The following is a 25,111-nucleotide window of genomic DNA, read 5'->3' on the forward strand; positions in this document are numbered from 1 at the left end:
ATGATGATGGTGTACATTTTTTAAATTTATACCTCTTATAACAACCACTCGTTATAAAGACCTTTTTCTCTGGGACGGAGATGGTCGTTATATCGAGCGTCGACTGTACTTGTAATATATCCTTAGGGCTTCTTGAGTGTTTTCCCCCCTCGCAACTTTCTTTCTTTTTTTTTTTTTTTTCAAACACACTAATTTTCAAAATTGCGCTTATTTGAAGGCCCGTTAAAAATTCTCTCCTTAACTTCAGCTTTAATACATCTTAGAAATTTCCCTGTAAGGTATTGGAAAATTGTCATTGTTCACAGCTTTCACGAAGTTCATTATTCCCCGCAGAATGAGCATGGATGGAAGCAGAAATGGGTAGATCTACCTAGAACTCCAAATTTTGACTGATTTTGGGAATTTCTCTTCCCAGAATTTAAACTTTTTGCTGTCCATTTCGGTTTTTATGCAGTGAAATTTTCTATCCCAACTTAGGGTCAAAGTTTCGAGGACAGTCAGCCCCATGGAGAGTGTTTCTATCTGCCAGGAAAAAAGAGCATTAATGAGAATTCACTATCCTAATTGACCTTGTATCTTGAAAACTAGAGCTAATCTCAACTTTTTATGGTGATTTTCTTGTTTAGGGAGGCAAAATACTTCGGAAATAGCTATTTTTGAGCCGGATGCATTTTTGGTGTTGACTAGTGTTATCACCAATTTGTTGCATACCTTGAGTATTTTGTTAATATGATTTGTTTGCTGTTCTTAAAAGTCTGAAGTTCAAAAATGTGGTATGTAAAGTTTTCGCTGTCATTCTCCTGGACAACATATTTGTTTTAAATAAAAGAAAAAATTTAATTCTACGCATAGTGTGTAATTGAAATAAGAAGCTAGAATAGATAAATAAAATACATGAAATAAAATAGAATGATTTATTTCCAATACACATTAACTAGAAAACAAGGTTATGATTGAAAAAAAAGCTTAATTTGGCAAACGATAAATTAAAAAAAAATGTATCAGTAGAAAAATTCTATTAATTTGATATACTTGTTCGTTGTTCAGACGAATTTTTTCAAAAAGAGATTTCTTGATTAATTTTTTTTTTATTTGAATGCTGCTCAAATAGGTAAGTGAAGTTGCTTTAAATTTTGGACTTAGATAAATTGAAGAACAGCTTTCTAGAATTAAGCAAATACTTTTCTAAATTAGAGTTAGAATTTACAAACAATGTAACTTAATTAGAACATTGTTATTAATTAATTGGTTAAGAATTTCAGTATAACAATTGAAAGGCAATATTTTTTGTTAAAATATTTATCTGTTATTCAGAGGGTAAGCTGTTCATAGTGAATAGTATTGAAAAACCTAAAAAGTACCGGGACTCGAAGAAATGTTCGCTATTTGAGAGTGTCCGTTAAGGGAGGTTAAACATAGATTTTGTTTTATCATGCAATAACCATACTTTTTGGTTCAGACTGCAGTTGTTTCTTTGTAACTGTAGTTAAATTTTCAATTATCTTTATGAAATTCATTTTGTCACGTTCCTGGTGCTGCTTGTCACTCTCCAGGTGTGTGAAAATTTGACCCCCTTTTTTGAGGCTGTAGCATAGTTAAAGTGAGTTCCCTCTTTCTTTCGTTTAATAAGTTCCTAACAAAGAGGTGTAAATTGTTTTGAGACTTTTTTTCTTTTATTTTCTTTTTTTTTTTTAAATTTGTGATTAGAAAATGTCAGGTATTTGTAGAATCACCCAACTATATATTTTACATAAAGAGCTGATTAACACAAATGAAATCATTTATTAAACTGAGCAGTTAATAAAATTAAAAACCACTTTTCCGTATCATATCAAATTATTAGAAACATGGCTTTGTGAGATAGACGGTTTTGTTAAAATTATGTAGACGAAGCAAAAAGCAAAATGAATCATGTTTTAAAGTGAGAAAAAAGTTGTTTGCACGCATTGTATTCGTCTAAATATTGTGTGCCCATTATCTTTCTGTAAGCTTATAATCATACTCTTATCTATTATTGTTTTATCAATTGAACTTTACAGTGTTTTTAAAATGCTAAGCGAAGAATAAGCTTTCTTTTATTTAGAAAATCACTTTAACTACGGAAGTGAGAATGTTCCCGTGCAAGTGTATACTGATTTGTTTACTCTTTACTTTGTTTATTTCATTAAATTGCAATGCTGCTCCTTATAACGTGTCCCATCTTGAAGCAACAAGTAAGTCAAAACACTTTTAAATCTTTACCTAAATCAATTTATCGAGAGCGGAAATCAATTTTCTGACGTATAACAATTTTATATTGACTCGGAATTAAAGTAACAAAAAGTAACATATTTAATAGCATGTCACGAAAAAACGACGCAATAAAAACACCCAAAATGAGCTTGCAAGGTTTTAGCTCGAAAGAACTTTACAGAGTGTTGTCCAAACTGAAAATAAGATTTAAAAGATAACAATACAAAGTTATTTACATAAGACTGGTTGCCTAATATGAATTAAAACCTAAATCTAACCTAGCACCTCGACCAATTGTATCCAAATGCAATAACGATATACTGTTTCAAATTTGATTTTCTCTGAAGTGTTAAAAATACGTGTACAATTGATTTTTCTTAATTTAAAGACACAGTTTTCATTTCAAAAAAATGTTTGCGTTCAAATGTTTTTGTTTATAAAGTTTACGTAAAGAATTCCTCATACCTTTAACCGCTCCTTCATGTTTGTGCGTGGATTTATTAGTTTTAGTCGAAGCATTCTGTTAATTACCTGCATTTTCAGATTTATCATGCGCACAGTTTATATTCTATAAATTTTTAATATTCCTATTTTGACTTTCTAAGCATCATAATTTAAATTTCATAAAAGTTACTTTTCTTCCTCTATTATGCATATAAACTACATAGAAAGGGCGTAAATGATGTATCATTGAATTCGAAACTAAACAGGAGCCGAGAAAAATTAAAAAAAGGAATTGTCAAAATTTGATGCTGTTTCAATACTGACAATTGTTAAGAGTAATTTTATAGAGGTTTGCCTAAAGAAACAATGCTGCATCATGGCAAATACAAGTACTTAGCATTTGAAAATTGAGTTTGTAAAAATGGGTATGTTTAAAGCAGAATGACACCTTATATAAGGACAAAAGAACCGAATACGGGTTACATTTTGTTTTTGTCACCTACTTCAGACACGATTAGGAAAACTCATAATAAAATTCAGGATTTTGATAGCAGGATCATGTCAGTTTAAAAGCATAAAACAGAAGTTTTAAATGCACTAAAAAAATTCCGAAACGTCGCTGATTGTTTTCGGGCAACGTTCCGGAGTTCCAAAAGATTTCACCAGTTTCCAGAGAAAAACAAGCATGTTTCAAGAAAGTTATCCTGGTTTGCATGAAGTTGCATGAAAGCAGATATCTTACTTTTGGGGAAAATATTTTAGCTACCAGTATAAAGATAAACTCAGCTTCTTTATAGTGATTTAAATCCAGTTTGCTTACGGTCCTTCCAAATTGATTGAGCTTCTTCCGAGGGCGAAATTCAGTCTCTGGATATTGTAGCTTTCCAAGATTTGAAGGCAAATAAGTTGGCTTGCAATTTTGCCTAAACTTCGGCCATTTGCTTTGAAAGCTTTTCCGGATAATCATAAAGGGACCAAGCTATTACTATAAACATATTTTCTAGAAATGTTACTGGTTTAATCCAGAAATATTATTAGCTTTTATTGGGAAGGTTTGTGAAAATTCCTGCTTAATTCAGGAAGATTATTGACTTTTAGGGAGAAACTTTCCTTTTTTTTCCAGATATGTTACTGGCGGAAATCAGTTAGATGCCCATCATTTTCCAGGAACGTTCTTGATTTTTTAGTGCACTAATTTTAATTTTAATTGCGAAAAAGCATGGGTTACACAAGATGCCTCCTATGATTGGGTACAGCAAAAATACCATCAGAAAACAAGTGTATTCATTTCAGAAATCAACTATATGCACTTCAAAAAAACAATAGTCCTCTTTTTTTTATCTCTACCGAGTCTATATGAGCCTATTGGAGAAAATTTTGCCACCAAACCTACTGTTCAACCCTTGATCATTTGAAGATGACCTTGCTCAATGAACACGTAATTTGTTGTTGTTACAAATGCCACTCGATAAACCGAGATCGAGTAGCAATTGCTAGTCGATTTAAGGCAGTCCAGAGACGAATTCCATTTTAGCAAGCACCATTTAGGTGGAAGTCCGAATTGGCTCAGACAGCACACGATAGATGGAATCACCATCTATCAACATTCGGAAATTTAGAACGAAACCAGAAGCTTGACAACTCCTGACTCAAAACACCCAGAGGAAAACGCCTGTGGTGGGAAAAGTTGTGTATTGGCATCAAATGCTAGCATAAAAAATTTTTTGGAAATAAAAATATATTTAGATCCCTCGCCAGCCCCTTAAAGTTTGGCTAAATATGTAAAAATTGACAATTTTTATTTATTTTTTTTTTTTTAAATCTTATGTATAATATTTTTAATCGCCTGTGGTGGGAAAAGTTGTGTATTGACATCTAATGCTCATATATATATATTTTTTTTTTTTTGGTAATCAAAATATATTTTGATCCCTCACTAGTCCCTTGAAATTTCACCAAATATGGAAAAATTGACATTTATTTGTTATTTTTTAAATTTCTCATGTTTGATTGTTTTAATCACCCGTACTGAAAATGATTGCCTAGTAAGATTCTTCACTCATAAGTAATAATAATAATAATATTCAAACTCCGCTAAACCGGTGAAATTTGGAATATTTTCATAATTTTTAAAATCTTGACGTTTTAAAGCAAAAATTTTATCCAACACTTTTTTTTCTTTAAATTTAAGCATTTTTTATACTTTATTTTTCTATAATAACACTAAAGAATTCTTTAGGATTAAAACATAGGTATAAAAGATTAAAGTACCAGAAGTCCATCGTCGCAGTTTTACAGCAGCTCTTCGCTCATTTTCCCGAAATATTAGGAGAAAATGACTAAGAATTCACCTCGGAGTTTTTTGTAATAAAGAAGTTATACACCTTATACATTGCTTTGTTCTCAAATTTTGGCATTAATTTTCGGGAAGCCAATGTTGTACGTATAAAGCCATCATGGCGTATTTTTCCACAAACAGATAAAGATGCTTCTGCCACCAACCTAACTGCTCTTTCTACCGCTTGTGTATGACGTGGTAAATTCGACAACTCGCTTTCAATAACGTCACCCGTTTAAGCTACTTTCTCAAGTTCCGCATTGGGTATATGTTTGGTGAGTGGAGGGTCTGTAAGGACACAATTTTGCCATTTATCAATTCTGTATAGTCTTTTGCTTGAAAATTTAGAGGTGGAATGACAAAATCATGAACAGTTTTATTAGTAAGAGTTCGGGCCTTCAGGATTGTTCTGTAGCCTAATTTCCTTACTGAGGATCGCGTGCCGTTGATCATGGCTATCAGCAGGTTTTCTGGATGACCAAAAAAAACATTTCTTTATATAACAGGGTCAACTACTGATTTCAGATCATCGCTAAGATATCTTGAGTAGTGGATAACTTCCCAACGATGCTGTGCACCGGCTGTGCATGAAGGCTCAATTTTAATCAAAAACCAAACTTTTGCATTCACTTTTATAATGTATTTTACAATAGTCCCTATTTCCAGCGATGGCTCTTTTGTACCAACATACAAACGAAGTACTCTGTTTGCTGTTGTAAGTTACCTAGCATGAGATAGCTTTCCTGGTGATTTGGTGGACAGTGATGTTGAACAATTTCCTGAACATATTGCTTGACATATTTGATACAAGTATTTTTGGTCAGTGCCAAGTACGCCTGTATCAACTGTTGACAAATCAAAAGCGATTTTTTTAAAGTTGACAATTGGTAGCTGCTCACATGTGCCAAGAAGCTTCCCTATAGGACTATTATATGTAAAAGGACCTGTAGTGCTTCTATCAAGATGCCGTAACAGATAGCGTAAAGGTAGCTCATTGGCGTGCAATTGACATATGAGCCACTGCAACAGCCTTTTTAAATGCAGCTCAAACAGTCTTATTACACTACCTTTCACACCAGTATTGACTGCTGTTCCATCTGATCCTACTGCAATTAAATCCACAGTAGATACTTGGGTTGTTTTTAAATAGTCTAATATGCTTGATAACACTTCATTCGCTGTACCAATTCTTCTGTTCTGAGTTTTCGTTACGATTTCTATTTGGTTCATATATGCTTAGCTAAGTGCCAAGAACAGGCCGATTTGTCAGACTGGGGGTGGGTGATTTAAATAGTTTCATTATATCGTTTCTTCTCACAGAGAAGAAGAAAAATAAACATTCGGAGGAATCACACCATCTGTCTCTTTGACAGTTAAAACTAAGCAGAAAGAGCAAAGAAAAAAGGCAAAACGCGCAATTTCAGATTTCCGGCAGGGGTGGTATATGTAATATGATATGATAATTATTTTGTTCACAAACAAAGGGTTTTACTATTTACTATTTACACCACAGGTGATTAAAATAAAAAACATAAGAAATGAAAAAAAAGGTTTTAAAAAAGTCAATTTTTACATATTTAGCGAAACTTCAGGGACCTGGCAGAAGATATAAATATATTTTAATTACCAAAAAAAATTTTTAATGAACATTAGATGTCAATACACAACTTTTCCCACCACAGGAGATTAAAAATATTATACATCAGATTTTTTTTTTTAATTTAAAAATGTCAATTTTTACATATTTGGCCAAACTTTAAGGGGCTCGCGGGGGATCTAAATATATTTTGATTTCTAAAAAAATTTTTATGCGAGCATTTGATGCCAATACACAACTTTTCCCACCACAGGCGTTTTCAATTTCAAAAAAAAGTCAAAATCGACCCACCCTAATATATATATATATATATATATATATATATATATATATATATATATATATATATATATATATATATATATATATATATATATATATATATATATATATATATATATATATATATATATATATATATATATATATATATATATATATATGTATATGTATATATGTATCTTACAACGAAAACTCAGCTGAAAAAAGTCTTATTAAATAAATCCATGTCTACTCCCATGGATGGAGTAGACATGCATTTATTTAATAGATCACTTGGGATGTTTCTTGAGCAATCACGAATTGCTTAGTGCTCAAAACCGTAGTTGATGTTCCTTTGATTTTTTTCTATGCCTATTAAAAAATATCCTCTGGTTCACAGCCCTTGTCGAGCCGGTCGCTCCTCCTAGGTGGTTGCGCCCATGTCCCCCGGAATCGACTTTATTTATACCCGAGCCTTTTGAATTTACACAATCCTCTTCACACGAAAGTAGCATTCAACACCTGGCATCAATTAAATTATCACGCCATGTATTCAAATGTTTTTCACAATTATAACTGCGATTGAACCCATTTGTAGAAACAGGAAACCCAACGAGTAGGGTCCAATCGCATTTCGTGATTGCGTAAAACATGAATTGAGTTCCAGAAGTCAAAATTCAAATGAATATCACGAGATGGATGCCAGATGTTGTGCGCTGAATGCTTGTATTTTTTTTAATGGATCTAATTTGTTGCAAAACTTTTACTTCACATGTAAAATGAATTTTAAAATCCATATTAGCGCTTTTGCAAGTTATTATATGTTCCTGATGTGATGATGTATCCATAAAAACTTGAATGAGGACACTTCTAAAATTTTTCGGTCAAAACAATCTATTTTTATCAAAAAAAGTATGCCGTTTTCACATTATAATTCTCGGCGATCATTCACAGAATTTCTGTAGTCTAAGAATTTACAAATTTTGAAGTTGAATTAAGCTTTCAGATTACTTGAATTTCAGAAAGATATCTAAGATTAAAGTGTATCTTATTTAATTGCTTGAGGCAGTGATGATCATTGTCAAGATGTAAGCATCTTTAACTTCATCAAATACTGTTTTACCATTTATCTAATAAAGCTCAATGTGTGGAAGAATGTCCCCGCTTAAGGTAATATTTTCATTAGAAAATGATATTTATTTAATTACTAACTTCTTACTAACTTCTATTTCTCCTTAAGTAAATTCTGAAGTAAATATTATGTCTGTGTCTGAAAATCGGCTTTCACCTATGCATTTAGAAAATTGTTACTAAACAGTTTCTTTAACATGATTACTAAACAAAATGTGTTAACTATATTTAATCTCTGTAAACGTTTTACAGAACGAATATTAGATTTAGAATTTTGGTATAAAGGACTTTGAAAGAATTCTCACAAAATGCTTAAAGCAAAATCATGCTAAATATTTTACCCATTAAAGACTATTATAGGACATATATCTCCCCTAATTTTAAATTTGATTTGTGAATTATGAACGAAATATCTTTATATAAACAAAACTCAAACTACAACTGTGTGTGTATGGGGAAAACTCGGAAATTATCAGACAGATTTCGTTGAAACTTTCGGTTTGCGTTGGTTAGTGTTGAGAAGGTTTACAGACCATTTCGAAACAAAATCGACGAAGACTTTTTTTTATTCGAAATTTAATTTTAGGACTCAAAAATAGCTCTTTCTACTCGAAAACTCTATCGTATCGTGTTGATATCGTATTGTCACCCGTCGCAGGCGAAGGAGGGTTGACGAATGTAGCAAATAGGGGGCCGAGCCCCTTAAAAAGAAAATATTTAAATATGCAAATCACATTAAACAACAATAAAATGTTTGTTGAATGAAAAAGAAGGAACTTTTAAAACGAATTGTAAAATGTATGTTGTAGTTATATGAATAAGTTGAGAATAATATGTGCGTGTGGTTTTTTTTTTTTTTTTTTTTTGGTATTTTTCGAAGAGGAGTATTCCCGTTAAAGTTTGAGAAGAGATGAAAGTAACTGAGACATACATGCATATAACCATCTCACAAGCATCTACTTCACATAAGAACAATATTTATTTATTGCTTATAAATTCATTCTGCATAGGTGTTTTCTTTTATTAGGCATAATTAAAGCAATTGTAATCAAAACAAACTTGCACACTTATTAATTGGCAAAATTAGCGATTATAAATAATTGTCAGTGGAGCCGATTATTAATTAGTGCCAATTAATCGTTGCATTTCTAATGTAAATGAGTTTTTATTGTTTTATCAAAAAGATGCAATTTTGTACAAAATTCGTTGCATGTTATGCCTTGTCTTTCTTCAATTAAAGGCTAGTAAAAATTATTTAAAAAGCTACTAATTAAAAACTTTACTGTTCACGGTTTTCTTTTCCTCCCGTCCTTCCCCCTCCTCCAAACAAATTATTTTTATTAATGCAATTAATTCCACCAACCATCTTTTATTTGGTTGATTCTTGGGAAAAAACTATTTCTAACTTTAAGTACACGAGAATTTTTGAAACATGATAAAGCAAACTAATACTGTTTAATATAACTAATCGCCATACGTAACGTTGCTAGATACTGGTTTTTCTTAAATATTGAATAACTCGTAATATAATTTGAACATTAGCAGAGCATTCGTGATCCCTACGATAACGCAGTTTTATATTTAATCGATATGTTTTTAATACCAAAGCTTTAAGGTTTCTTTATAAACTGATCACGCTAAATGTGTAGGGAAATAACCTGTATTTTAATAAAAAGCAGACTTGATGGTGATAGTGATGGTAATGATGGTAATGGTAATGATGATAATGATGATGATGAAGATGACGATGATAGCAACAACAGTAACAACCGTAATAATATTAACATATACTGTTGACGCTATTTCGAAACTTTTCTTTCTTCTGAATGTGATTTTTGAAACAATTTTCCCTATCCAGATAGAGATTTTTAAAGCAACAATTAACGTTATTTAAAAACCGATACTGGGAAATTTCAGGAAAGTTTTTTCTTTTTCTAAAGGAAAGTTTTGGGCACTTATGTCTCCTTTCTTATTGGATTTTTCAGGAACTGTTGTTCTTATTTTGACAAAAGTTTTTTAACGGAACATTGGGTTTATTTATGAATCAAGCTGCTCAATCTAATTGTGGCTTTTAGGGAATATTTACCATCGCTTAAGAGGGGGTTTCTTCATATTGTTTAGTAATGATGTTTTTTGTTAGTTCCACTTATTGTTAATTATAGTCCTTCTTTTCAATGAAGATTCATAAGTTCTGTTGACGATATTTCGGGAGGACTGTTGTCTTTATTTTGTTATCTACTTTTTCTATCTATCTCCTTATTTATGCAGGAGAAAATTTTAGTCTTGCGTCATGGGACCTCAGTTCCTTTCTTTGTCAAGAAGCAGTACAACAATTGAGGTAGACCACGCAACACATTTTGATAGGGATTGGGATTTTTAAAGACATAGCTAACTTTCTTTTAGAACTGTCAACTTTTAGGAACTAATGTTCTTTTTCGACGCGAAACACTTTAAGGACTAATATCTTTACAGCAATGAGGTTTTTAAGAACTGTTAACATTAGTGTGAAGGAAAATTTAAAACTAAATTTCCCATCTTTCTTTTATGCCTGAGGGTTAAAAATGTGTCACCCTGCACCGATTTTTTTTTTTTTATTCGAGGCAGACCGTGCACTGCCAAACGACGCAGCTAGCATCTTATAAATTATATTTCTATTAACGTTTTTGAGATTTTCAAATCTGCATTCAAAATTTCCAGTACACGTTGGAAACACGTTTCGACCCCTTTACATCAGAAAAAGTGTTCCAGTTGCCTGAGTGTGCATTAAAATGTTTGCCAAAAATACTCTGTTAAAAAGAAAATGCACTTGGACCTACTTGTGAAATCATCGGTTTACTTCGGACTAATATAATTTTAACAGCTTTCTCTAAGTACCAGTCAATAGAATCTCTCAATATGACATACTAGAAATTTTGTTGCGATGAATCGCTATTTGTTGGTGCCGCGAATGCCATCAAAAAGGATGGTTTTCCGTAGTCTAAGACCGTCTATTTCCCGACAATGATTGACAGCGTCCCCTCGAGATTGCAGTAATGTAACAGCAAAAACTATGTGCAATCAAATGAGTGTTCCATAAGTGCTGTAGATAATGTCCCGAAAAGTATGTCACAAAGTGACAAGTGTCAGTTTTCAAAAAAATGTTCTTAAATGCGTTGCTGTACCGTATAAATGTTCAAAAAAGTGTTCTCAAAAGTGTTTTTAAAGCTGTTACAAAAAGTAGCTTCGAAGTGTTTTGAAAAGAGAACAAGCGACAGTGCTCAAAAAGTATTCAAAAGGTGTCAGAAAATATTTGCAAAAAAAAAAAGGTACTGTTTAAAAAATGCATTTGTTTTTCTTAACCACCTCAAACTTTAATCTTCTAGATCAGAATGCAAGGATGTCAACAGTTTAATAAACTCACATGAAAATGTTTCTTGTTGTTGTTGTCATGTGCCAGCTAGGCTGGCAATTTGGGGTGCGCTGCTTCACTTTTCCAACTGTACCGTAATTTGGTGTGAAGTCCGACTTCTACAGTACACACATGCCATAAGGACCCGTTTATAGGGTAAGCAACCCTATATAGGCACAGCATAACAGCCCATTCACACAAAGAAAGGACAAGGACAGGAGAGAGAAAATACGTCCATGCCCGAGACGGGGTTCGAACCCAGACCTTCCTGCACTGTTAAAACCAGGGGTTCCAGACGAGAAAATATATTCCCCCTAAGGTGAAGGGTGCCATACTTGCCAGGAAACACAGCAGGGGTGCGAAAACAGCAGGCAATCGCAGAATGAATCGTTACGCATGCGCGCTGACTCCGACATTCATTCAACCACTTCAATATGACGGACTCATTATAAGTAGCTCGATGTTACGTTCACATTGAATTAAGTAAAATATTGGATTAAAACTCAACTTTTCTAGGATTCAACTCCAAAATAACAAGTAAGTACAGCTTTTGATCACTTTGTAGCTTTCAGGGCTTTCAAACATAGTTAAAAGTGTTTTTAAAAGTACCTTTACTGCTTTTTATTGTTTAATGGTTACTGTAGTGCTATTTCCAACATTCAAAACGATGCTAAAAATATTTATCATTATTTTCTTGATTACTCGATAAGCAACATTTAACCGTCACTTTATTAACCAGCAGTAAGATAACCAATAATCAACAAGTGAGATGAAATAATGAAAAAAATGATTTTTGTACTTCGTAGATTATAACAGAATAGCAAGCTGAAAAAAATGAAACAAAAAATAAAACTCGTTCCGTCTAGCTTTGTTTTTTGCTTTTTCACTCAAGTGTTTGAATCATTTCCTATTAGCGGTTATCTGGTTGGTGTTATTTTGTGAAGCCGATAATATAGCGTTAGAAATTTCTTTTGGTTTTTAAAAGTGGCGAAAAACTTCTAGTCTTTAAATTTAAATATATTTGTGACAGCTCTTTGATACCAAGTAAAGAGGGTAGATATTTATTGTTTTATTTATTTTTAATGTTACTGAAAAAAAAACTCATCAATACGCAGAATTTTTTGACACGTTTTTAACGGCCCCAGAGTTGTTATTTTCATTATTATTATTTATTTTATTAATTTAAAGAAAAGGATAAAAATTTCACTGGTCCGCAATTCTTTTCATTTGCTTTTACCTGTCGTGGGTCAAAAGAGGATGAGAAACATTGAGTTAGAGCACGATCAGATGAATTAAAGCAATGAACGCTTCTTAACTATGTTGAAAACTCTGAAATATGATCAAATGCTGTGATTACAAGTTTTAATCTTTTCCAGTGCTTAATTCAATGTGAAAAATGTCCAAAACGTAGAATATCATGAATAAAAACTAGATATATGTAAAATAAAAAGAACAACTACACAACTGTATTCAAAAACACACACAATACGGAAGAGGGGCTAGTAAGATCTACAGTAGAAATCAGTAAGGGTGCCATTTTTCTCTCAGAAGGTTCTTCCTGGTCACCCCAGCTGCCTATCTTTTAGAAGGTGCCTGTTTTTCACCCAAATAAGAGGTGCCATTTCGGCTCCATATTGGGTGCCGCTAGTGAACAAGCTTTTCATCCCTAAAAGGTGCCAAACGCAACCTGTAGTTTTAACACTGTGTCGTAATCAGACTTCTCTGACCACTAGACAAGGGTGGCGGCGAAAATGCTTCGTAAAATAATTAAAAGCGAGTATTCATTCCGAACATATAGATCGACAGCTTCAAAAAAAGCGCAATTCTCGTCATGCACGAAAACACGTACTATTCCTTTTTCCATAAAAATTTGAGCTTTTTTTAGTACCTTTGCGTAGACATCTCTACTCGATTTTTTCTCAAGCTTCCTTCAGTTTTAAAGAAGAAAATAAGGCAGGAACAAAACAACTTACTTCAAACATGAATTGGTGGAGAAAAATTAAAACACCCGAAAACTACTATTTAATGACACGAAATTGCTGAAATCAGTGTCTGCAATTGCTAATAGCATATCATTATGTCAGACCTCTTTTTGGACCGATTTCTTCTGACTAAAATGACGATACATTAAGTGAGGGTCACATGAAACTTGGTTCAGAAGTAGAGAATAAAACCCAAGACACTGCTGGATATTTGACACTAATTGGATGGGTTTTGCTCTGACTTTAATCTCCAATTACAATTACTACGTGAGAGTTTCCTTTGGTTGTCATGGAGTCCAATTTGATGCCACTAATTAAATGTTTCGATTCTCAGCCTTTATGATGTTACTTGTTTTCCGTTGTTTTTTTATAATCCTGCTAGTAACTTTAGAAGAAGGTGAAGTAACACCTAAAATAATTATCTTTCGTCAGAACTTATTAGACAAACAAAATTCATAATGGTCAAAGAACTTTGATAGGCTCATTACTGAATAATTTGCTCCAATAATTGAAGAGTTTTCAGTTATACTCTAAACATTAAAGCATGCCATTGTGGAATAGTTTTTCAAAAATTATTTCAAATTAGAAATGATTGAACAAAATTAAATCAACTTACGCGATGAAGCTTCAAATATCTTCATATTGAAATATGTATTGAAGCAAACGAGAAAGATTCCCTCAAATGATGGAAAATCTACGTCATCCGTAAATATTTTTAACTTTGACATTGTGTATTGAAAACAAAGCACATAAATTTTTCATTATTGTTTGACTTTTATTTTTCTTTTTAAAGTTTTAGATATGCTGCTAACTATAGAATGAAATGTTTTAAGCTCGTAACATATGAGGGAGGGTGGCCTAAAGCGGGTAGGTTAAGGGAAAAGATCGAAAATTGTAGTTTTGGCTTTTTATCGTAATAATTTTGATTTAACTTCCTAGAAGAAATCTTAAATTTCAAAATAAAAAGTAATTCTTGCAATATTCCAAACCTAAGATTTATTTATTATTAAATATTACAAGCACTCGAAAAATCCGCTTTGCCCTACCAGGGGGCCTCTAGCGGGTGAGCCGTTTGGGTAAAGTGACTTAACTAATTGTGATTTGGTACATTTATCAGTCAAATATGAAGTAATAAATAAATAATTATATATATATATATATATATATATATATACAGTGGCTCCCAAAAGTGTGTGTGCACCTTGAAATTTTGTAGTAAAACCAAATTAACGCAAAACTGAATTCGAATATGAAGTCCATTTTTTTTTTTTTTTTTTCACACCATTCCTATGCCATTCTGAATAAAACCCAGTAGTTTTTTCCAGAATATTACCAGATTTTATTTTTGAAATTTGTCAAAAAACGAAGAGACAGAGAAAAAATATGCCACAAAAGTCATCGTACACTGAAAATAGTTTCAAATAAATTCATAATTAAAATTATCATATGTGGTTTTTTATTATTTTTGCATTGTAATGATACTATAAAGTCATTTGCTTTTAATGTTTTGTGTATTTATTCCCTAATATTCTGCTTATTATTTTAAAATGGCAGATATGCGTAGAAAACAACAAACACGATTTGAAATTTGATTTTTTTTTCACAGTAGCCGTAAATTGGTTTAAAATGTCTCTAAATTGGTTAATTTATACCATTCTATAGTGAAGGGCTTGATAAAATGCTTTAACGACAAGAATCGGATCGAAAACAAGGTTAGAAAAAGTCAACTGGCAAAGTTAACAAAGCGTGATCGGAGGTTTACAGTTAAAAAAATATGAAAAACACACATTTCAGAACTGAAAACGTTTCTGCAAAATTGAATGAACGTTTAATTTTTACCTAAAATTGTTCGCCAAGTTCTCGGATTAGCTGAATTAAATAAGACCTCTTCCCGCAGAAATTTTCTTGTTCGTGCGAAAAACAGTAAGCTTACACTTTCCGTCGTAAAATCAATGATAAATAAGCTCAAAACGTTTTGAAACAACGTCTTACTTATAAACGAAAATAAATTCAACATTTTGGGTTAAATTGTTGTATAATTGTAAATGGAAGAAAAAAAAAGATGAATTTAATCTTAACTTAGTTGGATCGGTAAATTCGGTGAAGGTGTTCTTGTGTGAGGGTGCATCTCAGCATCAAGACTTGGAAATTTGAAATTTTTTGATGAAATAATGAATTATGCTGTTCATTTAAATATTTTAAAAACCAATTTTAAACTATTATCCCAAAATTTGGTAATCGGAAACAACTTTGCTTTTTATGAAGGTAACGATAAGAAGCACACGTTCGCGTTTGGTGCCTCAAAATTTGTCCTTAAGCTTAGAAATATCTCCTCAATCGCTAGATTTAAACTTAATGGAACATATTTGGAGATATCTGGTGGCTAGATTACGAAAATACACCATTGAAACGAAAAGCGAACTAAAAACAGTAAGACTCGTACTGCGGCTGAACACTTACTCAGAAATTGCACAAAAAAAGAAAGAAAAAACAATGAAATATATTCCCAGACGTTTAAAAGCTGTTGGTTTTACTGCATGATATTCTACTAAATAATGACTTAGTAAGAAATTAGATTATTTACTAATTTTTTGACATTTTTTCAAAGTGTATTAAGACTTTTGTGAGATAAAATTTCCGGCACTTTTTGGTTTTTGATTTTTAAAAAATTAAGTTTTAATGTTTTACTAAAAATATTCAAATAATTTTGTTAAAAATAGATCATAGATCTTATAATAAAATACCTATTTCGAAACATTGATCTAACCAATGAATAAGGGCCTATTTGATTGAAAGTTGTAGGTGTGCGAACACTTTTGGGAGCCACTGTATATATATATATAGTTATACGTATCCTATTTAAATAGAAAATCTAATTCAGTACATTTGCCAACAAAATAGTATATAGAAAGCAGGTATACCCACTTTGCCCGAAAGCACGTTTTTCATTTCAATAATTATAATCTTAAATTAATAATTATAAAAGTAGAATAAAAATCGATGTTTATAGGTGGATGGGGTCAGAATAACGTAATATTATTAACAATAAAAGAAATAAGCTGGTCTTCGTCTAATCACAAGTAACATACCTTCATTTTTTTTTTTTTCAATGAATCATTTTATGTATTTTAAGTCTGGTTACTTCACGCCTCTTCACCGCTGCTTCCCTGGGACTGATTGAAACTCGGGGGTATTCGGGTAAACACGACATAGGTATGCATCGCCACTTGCACACCATACGGTGGCATACAATTGCCTACCCACTTTGGGCGACGTACCCGCTTTAGGCCACCCTCCCCTATTACCATTTTTAAAAGGTTACTCGCTGAAAATCGGACATTGGTTCCCATATTTTTCTCTAACTTCCCCACCCAAAACCCAAACGAATAAACATAATTCAGAATCATTTTTTATTTTGTACTTAATGGACTTTTAAATGTTAATGAGGAGAATGAATTAACAAATGTTCGGGGGGAAAAAGTCGTGTCGAAGAAAATTCTGCTGTGGTGAGCGTGAGTGTTCATTTGAAGTTGTATTGAGAGTGAAAATATTATGGATTTTTGTACTGTTTGTTCCTCATTGTGGTAGCCTAGTACTATTCGCATAAATATAATGAATAGACTTAAAAACAATTTAAATTTAAACGCAAAAATTAAGTTGAAAAAGTTCAATCCTTTAGTAATCAAATGAAAATTTGAGGAAGTCTCAGCCCTTAAATGCTGCAAAAGAATTATATTCTATTTCAAAAGTGAAATATTTTAAGCTTTCTGCCACTGTAACATTAAGATCGTGAGGAAGGAAAACACATATTTCAAACCCCTGCTGCGTGGAATGCATCACCCATAAGTCAAACTTGAAACTTAAAAATACTTTAGTTCAAATTTTCAGGAATATTTTAACGAAAAGAATGTTTTAATGCAATATTTCAGCCACCTTTAAGGAGTCCTTAACAGTAATTTTTATATAGCTTTTCATTATTGTCATGAAACTGGGAAAAAAACTGTTTAAGATTTTCTTAGAATATACGACATTCAGTAAAACTTATTCTTAAATGTTTTTTATCTGAGGAAACAATGCCAACTCTGAAAAATTCTAAGAGGAGAATATCTATCTACGAACTCCCCACCTACGCAGTAAACTCTAACATTTCGTATTTCCCATCAGTTTGTGAAATCAGATTTCGCTACTTTAAATACACAAGAAATTTGGAGGGTTGATTCTGCACAGTCAATCTTGATTGGAAATAAATTGAAGGTTTGAGAAAATCGAGATTTAAAGACGGTTTAAAGAAGAAAAGCAATACGGTGCACTGCTTGTCTCTAAGGTAATTGATGTGTGTACTTAAAATTTCACTTACAAAGTGTCGTGATTTCTTTATTTTTTTAGAAGATGATTTCTAAATGAATTCATAGCAGATTACAAACAGTTGCTAAAATAAAAGTAATTCACGAAACCGCACATTTTTACGTTAAACCATTTTATAAGTATAGAGAGAACAGATTTTTTTTAAAAGAAAATAAGATAAGCATGTTCTGGAATAACTTTAAGTGCTTTTTATACATGTATCTCACCCCCCCCCCCCAGGTAAATCCTCCACCCTCCCATTTCACTCATACTGTACAAGTACTTACATTTGTAATTTTCAAATACATATATTTCTTAAAATCATCCCAATCAAAAATTAGGAAAACTTGTTTAATATTTATATCTAAAAGTGAACTGAAAAGATAGCTGTGGAAAACTTACGCTTGGTTTACACTCATCTAACAAAGAAACGCCATCGGAAATCTGTCAACGTACCCTTCAAACCTTCTAATCAGGCTATTCATTTTATGTAAGTACCGATTACTTGGGTAAAAGCACCAGTAGTCGGTCATTTGACAGCTCGATTGTGGACTTTCTTACTAGTATGAATTTCAGCAATTAGTACACAAAAAAAAATTATAAAACTGAATTCTATATTTTTCTGATTATATTCTAATTAACTCTTTCAGAAATAACGGCGTTTTTATTCAAGAACCAAGCTATTTTTTACACTAGCATATGCTCCAACTGTCGGCCATAGAAATAAAGGGTTCGGCAATGTGGGATCCAGCAGTCGGCCATTTTATTTTCATTATTCTTAAGAGATATAAGTGAATGAATTTTAACAAAACATTTAAAGCAAAACTAATTACACATCATTATACCTAAAAAATAATTATTGTAGTATTTACAAAACAATACTGCATTCTTGAAATTTTCGTAACTTTTATCTTTGCACTCAGTAATCCAATGAATAAAATATTTGGCTAGAGGTAGTAATGAGAAGCAGTGTGAATAGTTGAAATTACATTTTCGTAATGCAATATCCGTCACTTGAACCTTTGGCGAAACAAAAAAAAATTACTATAATGGGTAATAGAAAGAGTAACCACAAGTTTAATACTCATTGGAATAATTTAAGTTAATGTAATTGTAGAAGTAATGTTTCTTATTTTTTTTTTCTTCTGAAATGTTTACTAATTTCCGAATATGGGCCACAGGAGATAAAGTATTTGCTTGTTAAATTAAGATTTCTTAAAAACAACGAAAAATCTCGGTTGTCAGCTTTGATACTAAAAAGGTCAATATGAAAATGTAAATTATGGACACATCGGCTGACTTAATTAGTTTTTTTTTTTTTTTTTTTTTTTGAAATTAATGAATTAAAATCAACATTAGAAAGAATGAAGTTTCAAATTGACAGCTTTTGAAAAGAGAGTTTAGGCACAAAAATTGGAACTTTTTCTTTAAAGGAAATAAAGTTTGATAGGAAATTTGAACTAAATACAGCCAAAATTGCCATTTTTTTCTCTCAATACTGTAATTTACTCATGATTTAATGAGCATTAGAAAAGTCATTTTAAGAACGTCGTTGACAACAAGACTACGGGGAAATCAACCAAACATCTAAACCAGCACAGTACTAAAAATCAGTACTACTGTGACCGACTACTTTTTTTCACTTTTCACTACCACTATTTGTGGTTTAACCAGTTAGATGGGACCCTGAAGACGGCTTTGATTTTTTGATCCCGATCAGAAGACGAACAATCCTTGGTCCAGCACACCCAGAGGTATCCTTTCACTTGGAGGATTTTGTGACCACGAGCATATTTAACATCCCCAAGTCACCATTAATGAAGACGGTGGATCTTCGATCCGGCCACGATTGAGCCCGGAACCCTCCGGTCTCAAGCACGACGCCTTACCGATCAGGCCACCACGGCCCGTGACCGCCTACTGGAAATGCAGAAGAAACCAATACTCCATGCTCGGTCTACCCCGTTAAACGCATCACGGTTCAAAGATATGTTAATTTTTCACTGACACATTAGATTATGCAATCTTAATTGCCATTTAAGGATTGTGTTTCCAGTTAATTGAAAAAGCGGAATGGTAAACTAGAAAAACCAGCACACCACTTATAGTAAAATTATTTTTTACTAATTCAAGAAAAATTACCCACACCTTACTACTATTGGGTGATAATTGAAGATAGGTGCGTGAACGCTGGAATGCGTCATATTTGAGTTTAATTAGATACATACAATTTATAAGACGTTTTATATCATTGTGACCGACTTCTGGAAACTAACCGACTACTGGTGCACTTACTCTATAATCGTCGTGTTACAAAAAAAAAAAAAGAAAGAAAGACAAATAGCCTTATGATAGGATTGCCACAAAGCGTTTATCCGGATCACACACATGTAATACTATTTATTTATTCATTCATTTCGTTGCTTATTTCATTGTTTATTGAATACAGCGAAATGTGATAAATGGTAATTCAACTTGAACATCAAGTACACTCATTCCACTTTAAAGACATCTTAAGTGAATAAAATAGGTCAAAGAATATTTTGTCCCATTTCGTAATCTTCTCTTCTAACTGCATTCATAGTACTCTATTTATGTTTCCTAACATTTCAGATGCATATTTTTCCTTGGGAAAATCTTGTAGGAAGTAATTGAGCTTTTGAAAACTTTAGCTGAAGGATCGAATAAGAATGATACGACTGAGAAAAAGACAGGTGGTAATAAAAGAATGTCGCTGATGTCGGATAGCTAAGCTTATCAAACCAATGAGCGGATGTATTCCTTCAGATGAGGCATTTTTTTTTTCGTTCACGATATATCTTTTTGGAGTAAAATTATTTTCAAATAAAAAAAGAACCGACTTCTAAAAACAAAGAGGAACTAAAAAGGAAAAAATAATTGGTCATAATTACACACGATTTCCAACCCAAACGTATAAATCAAATTTATTTTACCATTCCAGTACAAAAATCAACTATACTAAACACCCAATTATATAATAAACACTGATTTTAATTACTATACGATGAATTATTTTAATACCTAACTAATTATATACGATCTCCATATTTTTAATAACCATTTGAAGTCGGGGCCTCCTATAAACTACTACCTAACGTAACTGAGTAGGTTTAGTTTTAAAGACTTGCGCGTTTTGTTAAATTAGTATTTATCTCAGGATTTGGTGGGTTGTCAGTTACGTTACGTTACGGGAGGGGGGGATTGTCTTCAATTCCCCTTGAATTGAACACCAAATATATTTTGAATATGAAATATTAAAAAAAAAAAACTTTTATGACTAAATGAAGTTATTTATTATCAAAAGATAATTTATATTAAATTAATTAATTCAACTAATTTCGTAGTAAAACACATTTAATTTACTGGTTTGCTACATGAGTAATAAATATACTAGTAAGACCATAATTAAAATTAACAGGCGGCTCCGTGAAAATCAAACATGCCGATGGGTGAGAATTGAATACTGTTCAAGGCAAGATTCCTCCGTTGAAAAAAAAATGCACCGTTCACGCCAAAACCACGTGACCTGTGACGTTTCGCGCAGCTGACGAAAGCTGGTCTACGTAGTCACAACGTATGAAATTTAAAGTTTTTTAGATTTCTCCAAGACCCCTCATCAAATGCAGACAAAATTAACATGGGACCATCTGGAAAGTATACACTTCCAAACAAAGAAAGAAGTTTTCACATCAGTCTAGTATTCTTGGAGCAATACGAAAACATACATAAAAATCCGCAAGACGAAATCATAACCTCTTTTCTTGAAGTCGGTTAAAAAATACTAACATTAAACAAAATATTCCCGCTTTTTTCAATCATGAAATTAATGATTTTTTTCAGTCGTGAAAATCTTTTTATTTAATAAGATAACTTCTAAATAAATATAACTTTAAAATGAAACTTTTACTATTAAATAGTTCTGGGATAACTCACTTAGACATAAATAGTTAATCTCTTAGGACACCAGACTGGTTTGGATAATTTGTCAAATTACTGTAATATTTCTCATTGTTAATATCAAAATCCCAAAGATTCAAATGTTTTCTTAATGCCTGTAATAATTATCTAAACAAATGACATGAGATAAAAAAGCTTTAGTTCATTTAAGAGATTTTTAAAGGAAAGTCTCTATTTTAAGTCGTTTTTAAAAGGTTAAGCAAATTTCAAAATAACTGACATGAGGCCAATTATTTAGAAAGTAAAGAACGCATCTTCAAAATGATTTTTTATTTTAATGCTTTCATTGCTTAATAAACTGTGGGTGAAATTTCAGCACGTAGAATACTAGAGTATCAAGATAAGAGAGAAACTCATTATGAGATAATTAGAAGAAATAATATGGAACACCATGGCATCCCTCTACTTGCTAGTGTCTAGTTTTCTAGTATGTTCTTAATGTGTGCGTTGTTTCTAATTACAAATGATACGAAACGAGCTATTAGTATGTTATTAGGTTACATGATTTATTTGTTTTCAATAAATTAAAAAAAATTGTTGGTTAATGAATGAATTCCGAGTAGAAACTTCCAGAAAATCAGTACCCAGGTAGCACGTGTAACGTTCATAAACGTTTTAAAATGGTTATTGCAACGTTCAATACATTTTAAAACATTCATGAAACAAAGTGCCTAGGTAAACAAAGAACCTAGGAAGATGAATGATAGTTAGAATACAAATTTTCAAATGCTGTCTTAATGGATACAGTGGTAAACTTAGGAGTTGACACTATCACAAAATATGATTATGATTTGTTTATTCTTACTTTTTTTAGACGCTTAAAAATTAAGCAATGGATTCCAATGCATAGAAAACCAGGTTACCTATTGATAGAAAATTACTATGACTATGGTCCGACAAATTCCAAGTGCCAGGTTGCCCGGGTGACTAAAAAAATATCTTGACGAGATCTTTCTGAAAAAAAGGGGAAAAACCATAAAGAATATAAAGTTTAACCAATGGCTTTGTGCTTGAAAAGTAAAATAAGAATTGATATTTATTGTTTTTTTTTTTTTATAAAGAATATAATTTTTAATCTATCGGACGTTCACTTTCGGGTGTCTTCAAAACTTCAAGTCAAGTTTATCAATTAAAGTAATATTGACGCTTAAATTTAGATTCATCAGCGTTTTCTACTTATCTTCTGAACAACATATTATTGAAGTCTAACATGTATGGATCAGTCTCCAGAAAAGGTATCTTTTGAACGAAAATATTTTTCAATTTCGAAACCTTTTTTTTTTTTTTTTCCATTCCTACATGAAAGTGTTACCTACTAGAAGAAACCATAAACAATGGCAAAGCTTAGTTCCAATTATTTTACTCATAAATCAAAATAAAAAATGCCTTCTTCACGGAAATGAAAAAAACTTAATAAATTATTTTCAAATAAAAAAAGAACCGACTTCAAAAAACAAAGAGGAACTAAAAAGTAAAAAATAATTGGTCATACCTACATAGGATTTCCTACCCAAACGTATAAATAAAATTTATTTTACCATTCCAGTACGAAAATCAACTATACCAAAACACCCAATTATATAATAAACACTGATTTTATTTACTATACGATGAATTATTTTAATACCTAACTAATTATATACGATCTCCATATTTTTAATAACCATTTGAAGTCGGGGCCTCCTATAAACTACTACCTAACGTAACTGAGTAGGTTTAGTTTTAAAGACTTGCGAGTTTTGTTAAATTAGTGTTTAACTCAGGATTTGGTGGCTTGTCAGTTACGTTACGGGGGGGGGGGGGGGGATTGTCTTCGATTCCGCTTGAATTGAACACTAAATATATTTCAAAACTGAAATATTTAAAAAATTAATAATAATGACTAAATAAAGTTATTTATTGACAGAATTTTTTTATATTAAATTAATTAATTCAACTATTTTCGAAGCAAAATACATTTAATTTACTGATTTGCTACATGCGTAATAAATGCATTAGTAAGACTATAATTAAAATTAACAGGCGGCAGCATGAAAATTAAACATCACGATGCGTGAGAATTAAATATTGTTAAAGCAAGATTCCACCGACGAACAAATGCACGGGTCACGCCAAAACCACGTGACCTGTGACATGTGCGAAGCTGACGAAAGCTGGTCTACGTAGCCACAACTTATGAAATTTAAAATTTCTTAGATTTTTCCGTGATCCCTCATCAGATCCAGACAAAATTTACATGGGACCATTTGGAAAGTATACCCTTTCAAACAAAAAAAAAGAATTTTTTAAATCGGTCCAGTATTCTTGGAGAAATACGAAAACATACATAAAAAGCCGCAATACGAAATCATAACCTCCTTTTTTGAAGTCGGTTAAAAAAAACTTTTAGTGTTAGAAAATCGAGGACAATTTAATATCAAAGTAGTAATTTTGTTCAATGTGCAAACAATGAGCTAATTTAATGATTAGTGTTAATCTCATATCAAGCTACCTTAATTAAAGTACGGCTTAATTTTTAGCTAACCTTTTAGTTCAAATGATGTGTGTTAAAAAATAGTACAATATTAATATATTTGAAAATTAGTAAATTTGAAAACATACTGATATTTTATAATTTTGGTAAAATGCCTAACATTGATGTATTTCCCCTCCATCATTTATTTTTAGCTCAGAAATAATGACATTGATAAGGTCTATCACAGAGGTGAGATTCACTGCGCACAGTGGTCGATTTATTGAATCTAGCTGGACAAAAATCAAAATTGCATCATAGTTATTTCGCGATAACTAATATTTTATTAGAAACTTAAATACATATAAATCAATGAACCATGTCTAATTTGGACGGGAAGTTCCTGGATTTTTTCCTGTAATTGGTTGAAGTTTGCATTTCGCCCAAAAGTGCATTTTGTGACCTTCTACATGGAAGATAATTGATTATTGTCAAAATTTTTCTGCCTAATTTCAAATTATTTATGTTTATATATTGTCATTGTGTTATCCAAGGTTGATATTATTTATCAGTTTCATTTATTAAATGCGAGTTCTAAATGCATTTTTCCAAGAGAAAACGTGGCGAATATTACACCATTTCATCAAAAGTTATTGGAGCAGCAAAAAAATTCTCCACGAGCCTCCGCCTTCTATTTAATAAAGATGATCATGTTTGGTTTTTTTCCCCTTCAGTAATGTTTTTTTAACTAGCGTCTGCTGTTAATTATGGTCTGCTGTTTATTTTTAAACTTTTTTTTTTTTAACTATGTTGTCATTTTTATTAATATTTTAAAGTTTTTGGGATGCACTGCAGATGGTGTCGTCTCTGCATGTGTAAGTGAAACCTATATATTTTCCTAATATTAATACATGTGAATGTTATACTGAATTCATGGTTTCATTAAAAAAGCAAACCCTTTTTG

The 25,111-nt window shown here is 31.8% G+C and overlaps 1 protein-coding gene across 1 annotated transcript in view; it reads left to right on the forward strand.

Annotated features, from left to right (window-relative positions):
• Positions 1–2,066: 2,066 nt before the first annotated feature.
• Positions 2,067–25,111, forward strand: part of LOC129218622 (pancreatic lipase-related protein 2-like) — an 86,215-nt gene continuing 63,170 nt past the window's right edge. Inside the window, exon 1 of the mRNA XM_054852940.1 lies at positions 2,067–2,213. Coding sequence (XP_054708915.1) covers positions 2,111–2,213 — 103 coding nt within the window. The 5' untranslated portion in view covers positions 2,067–2,110. The remainder of the gene's footprint in view (positions 2,214–25,111) is intronic.

The sequence above is a fragment of the Uloborus diversus genome, chromosome 3 (assembly GCF_026930045.1).
Source record: "Uloborus diversus isolate 005 chromosome 3, Udiv.v.3.1, whole genome shotgun sequence".
Taxonomy (NCBI): Eukaryota; Metazoa; Arthropoda; class Arachnida; order Araneae; family Uloboridae; genus Uloborus; species Uloborus diversus.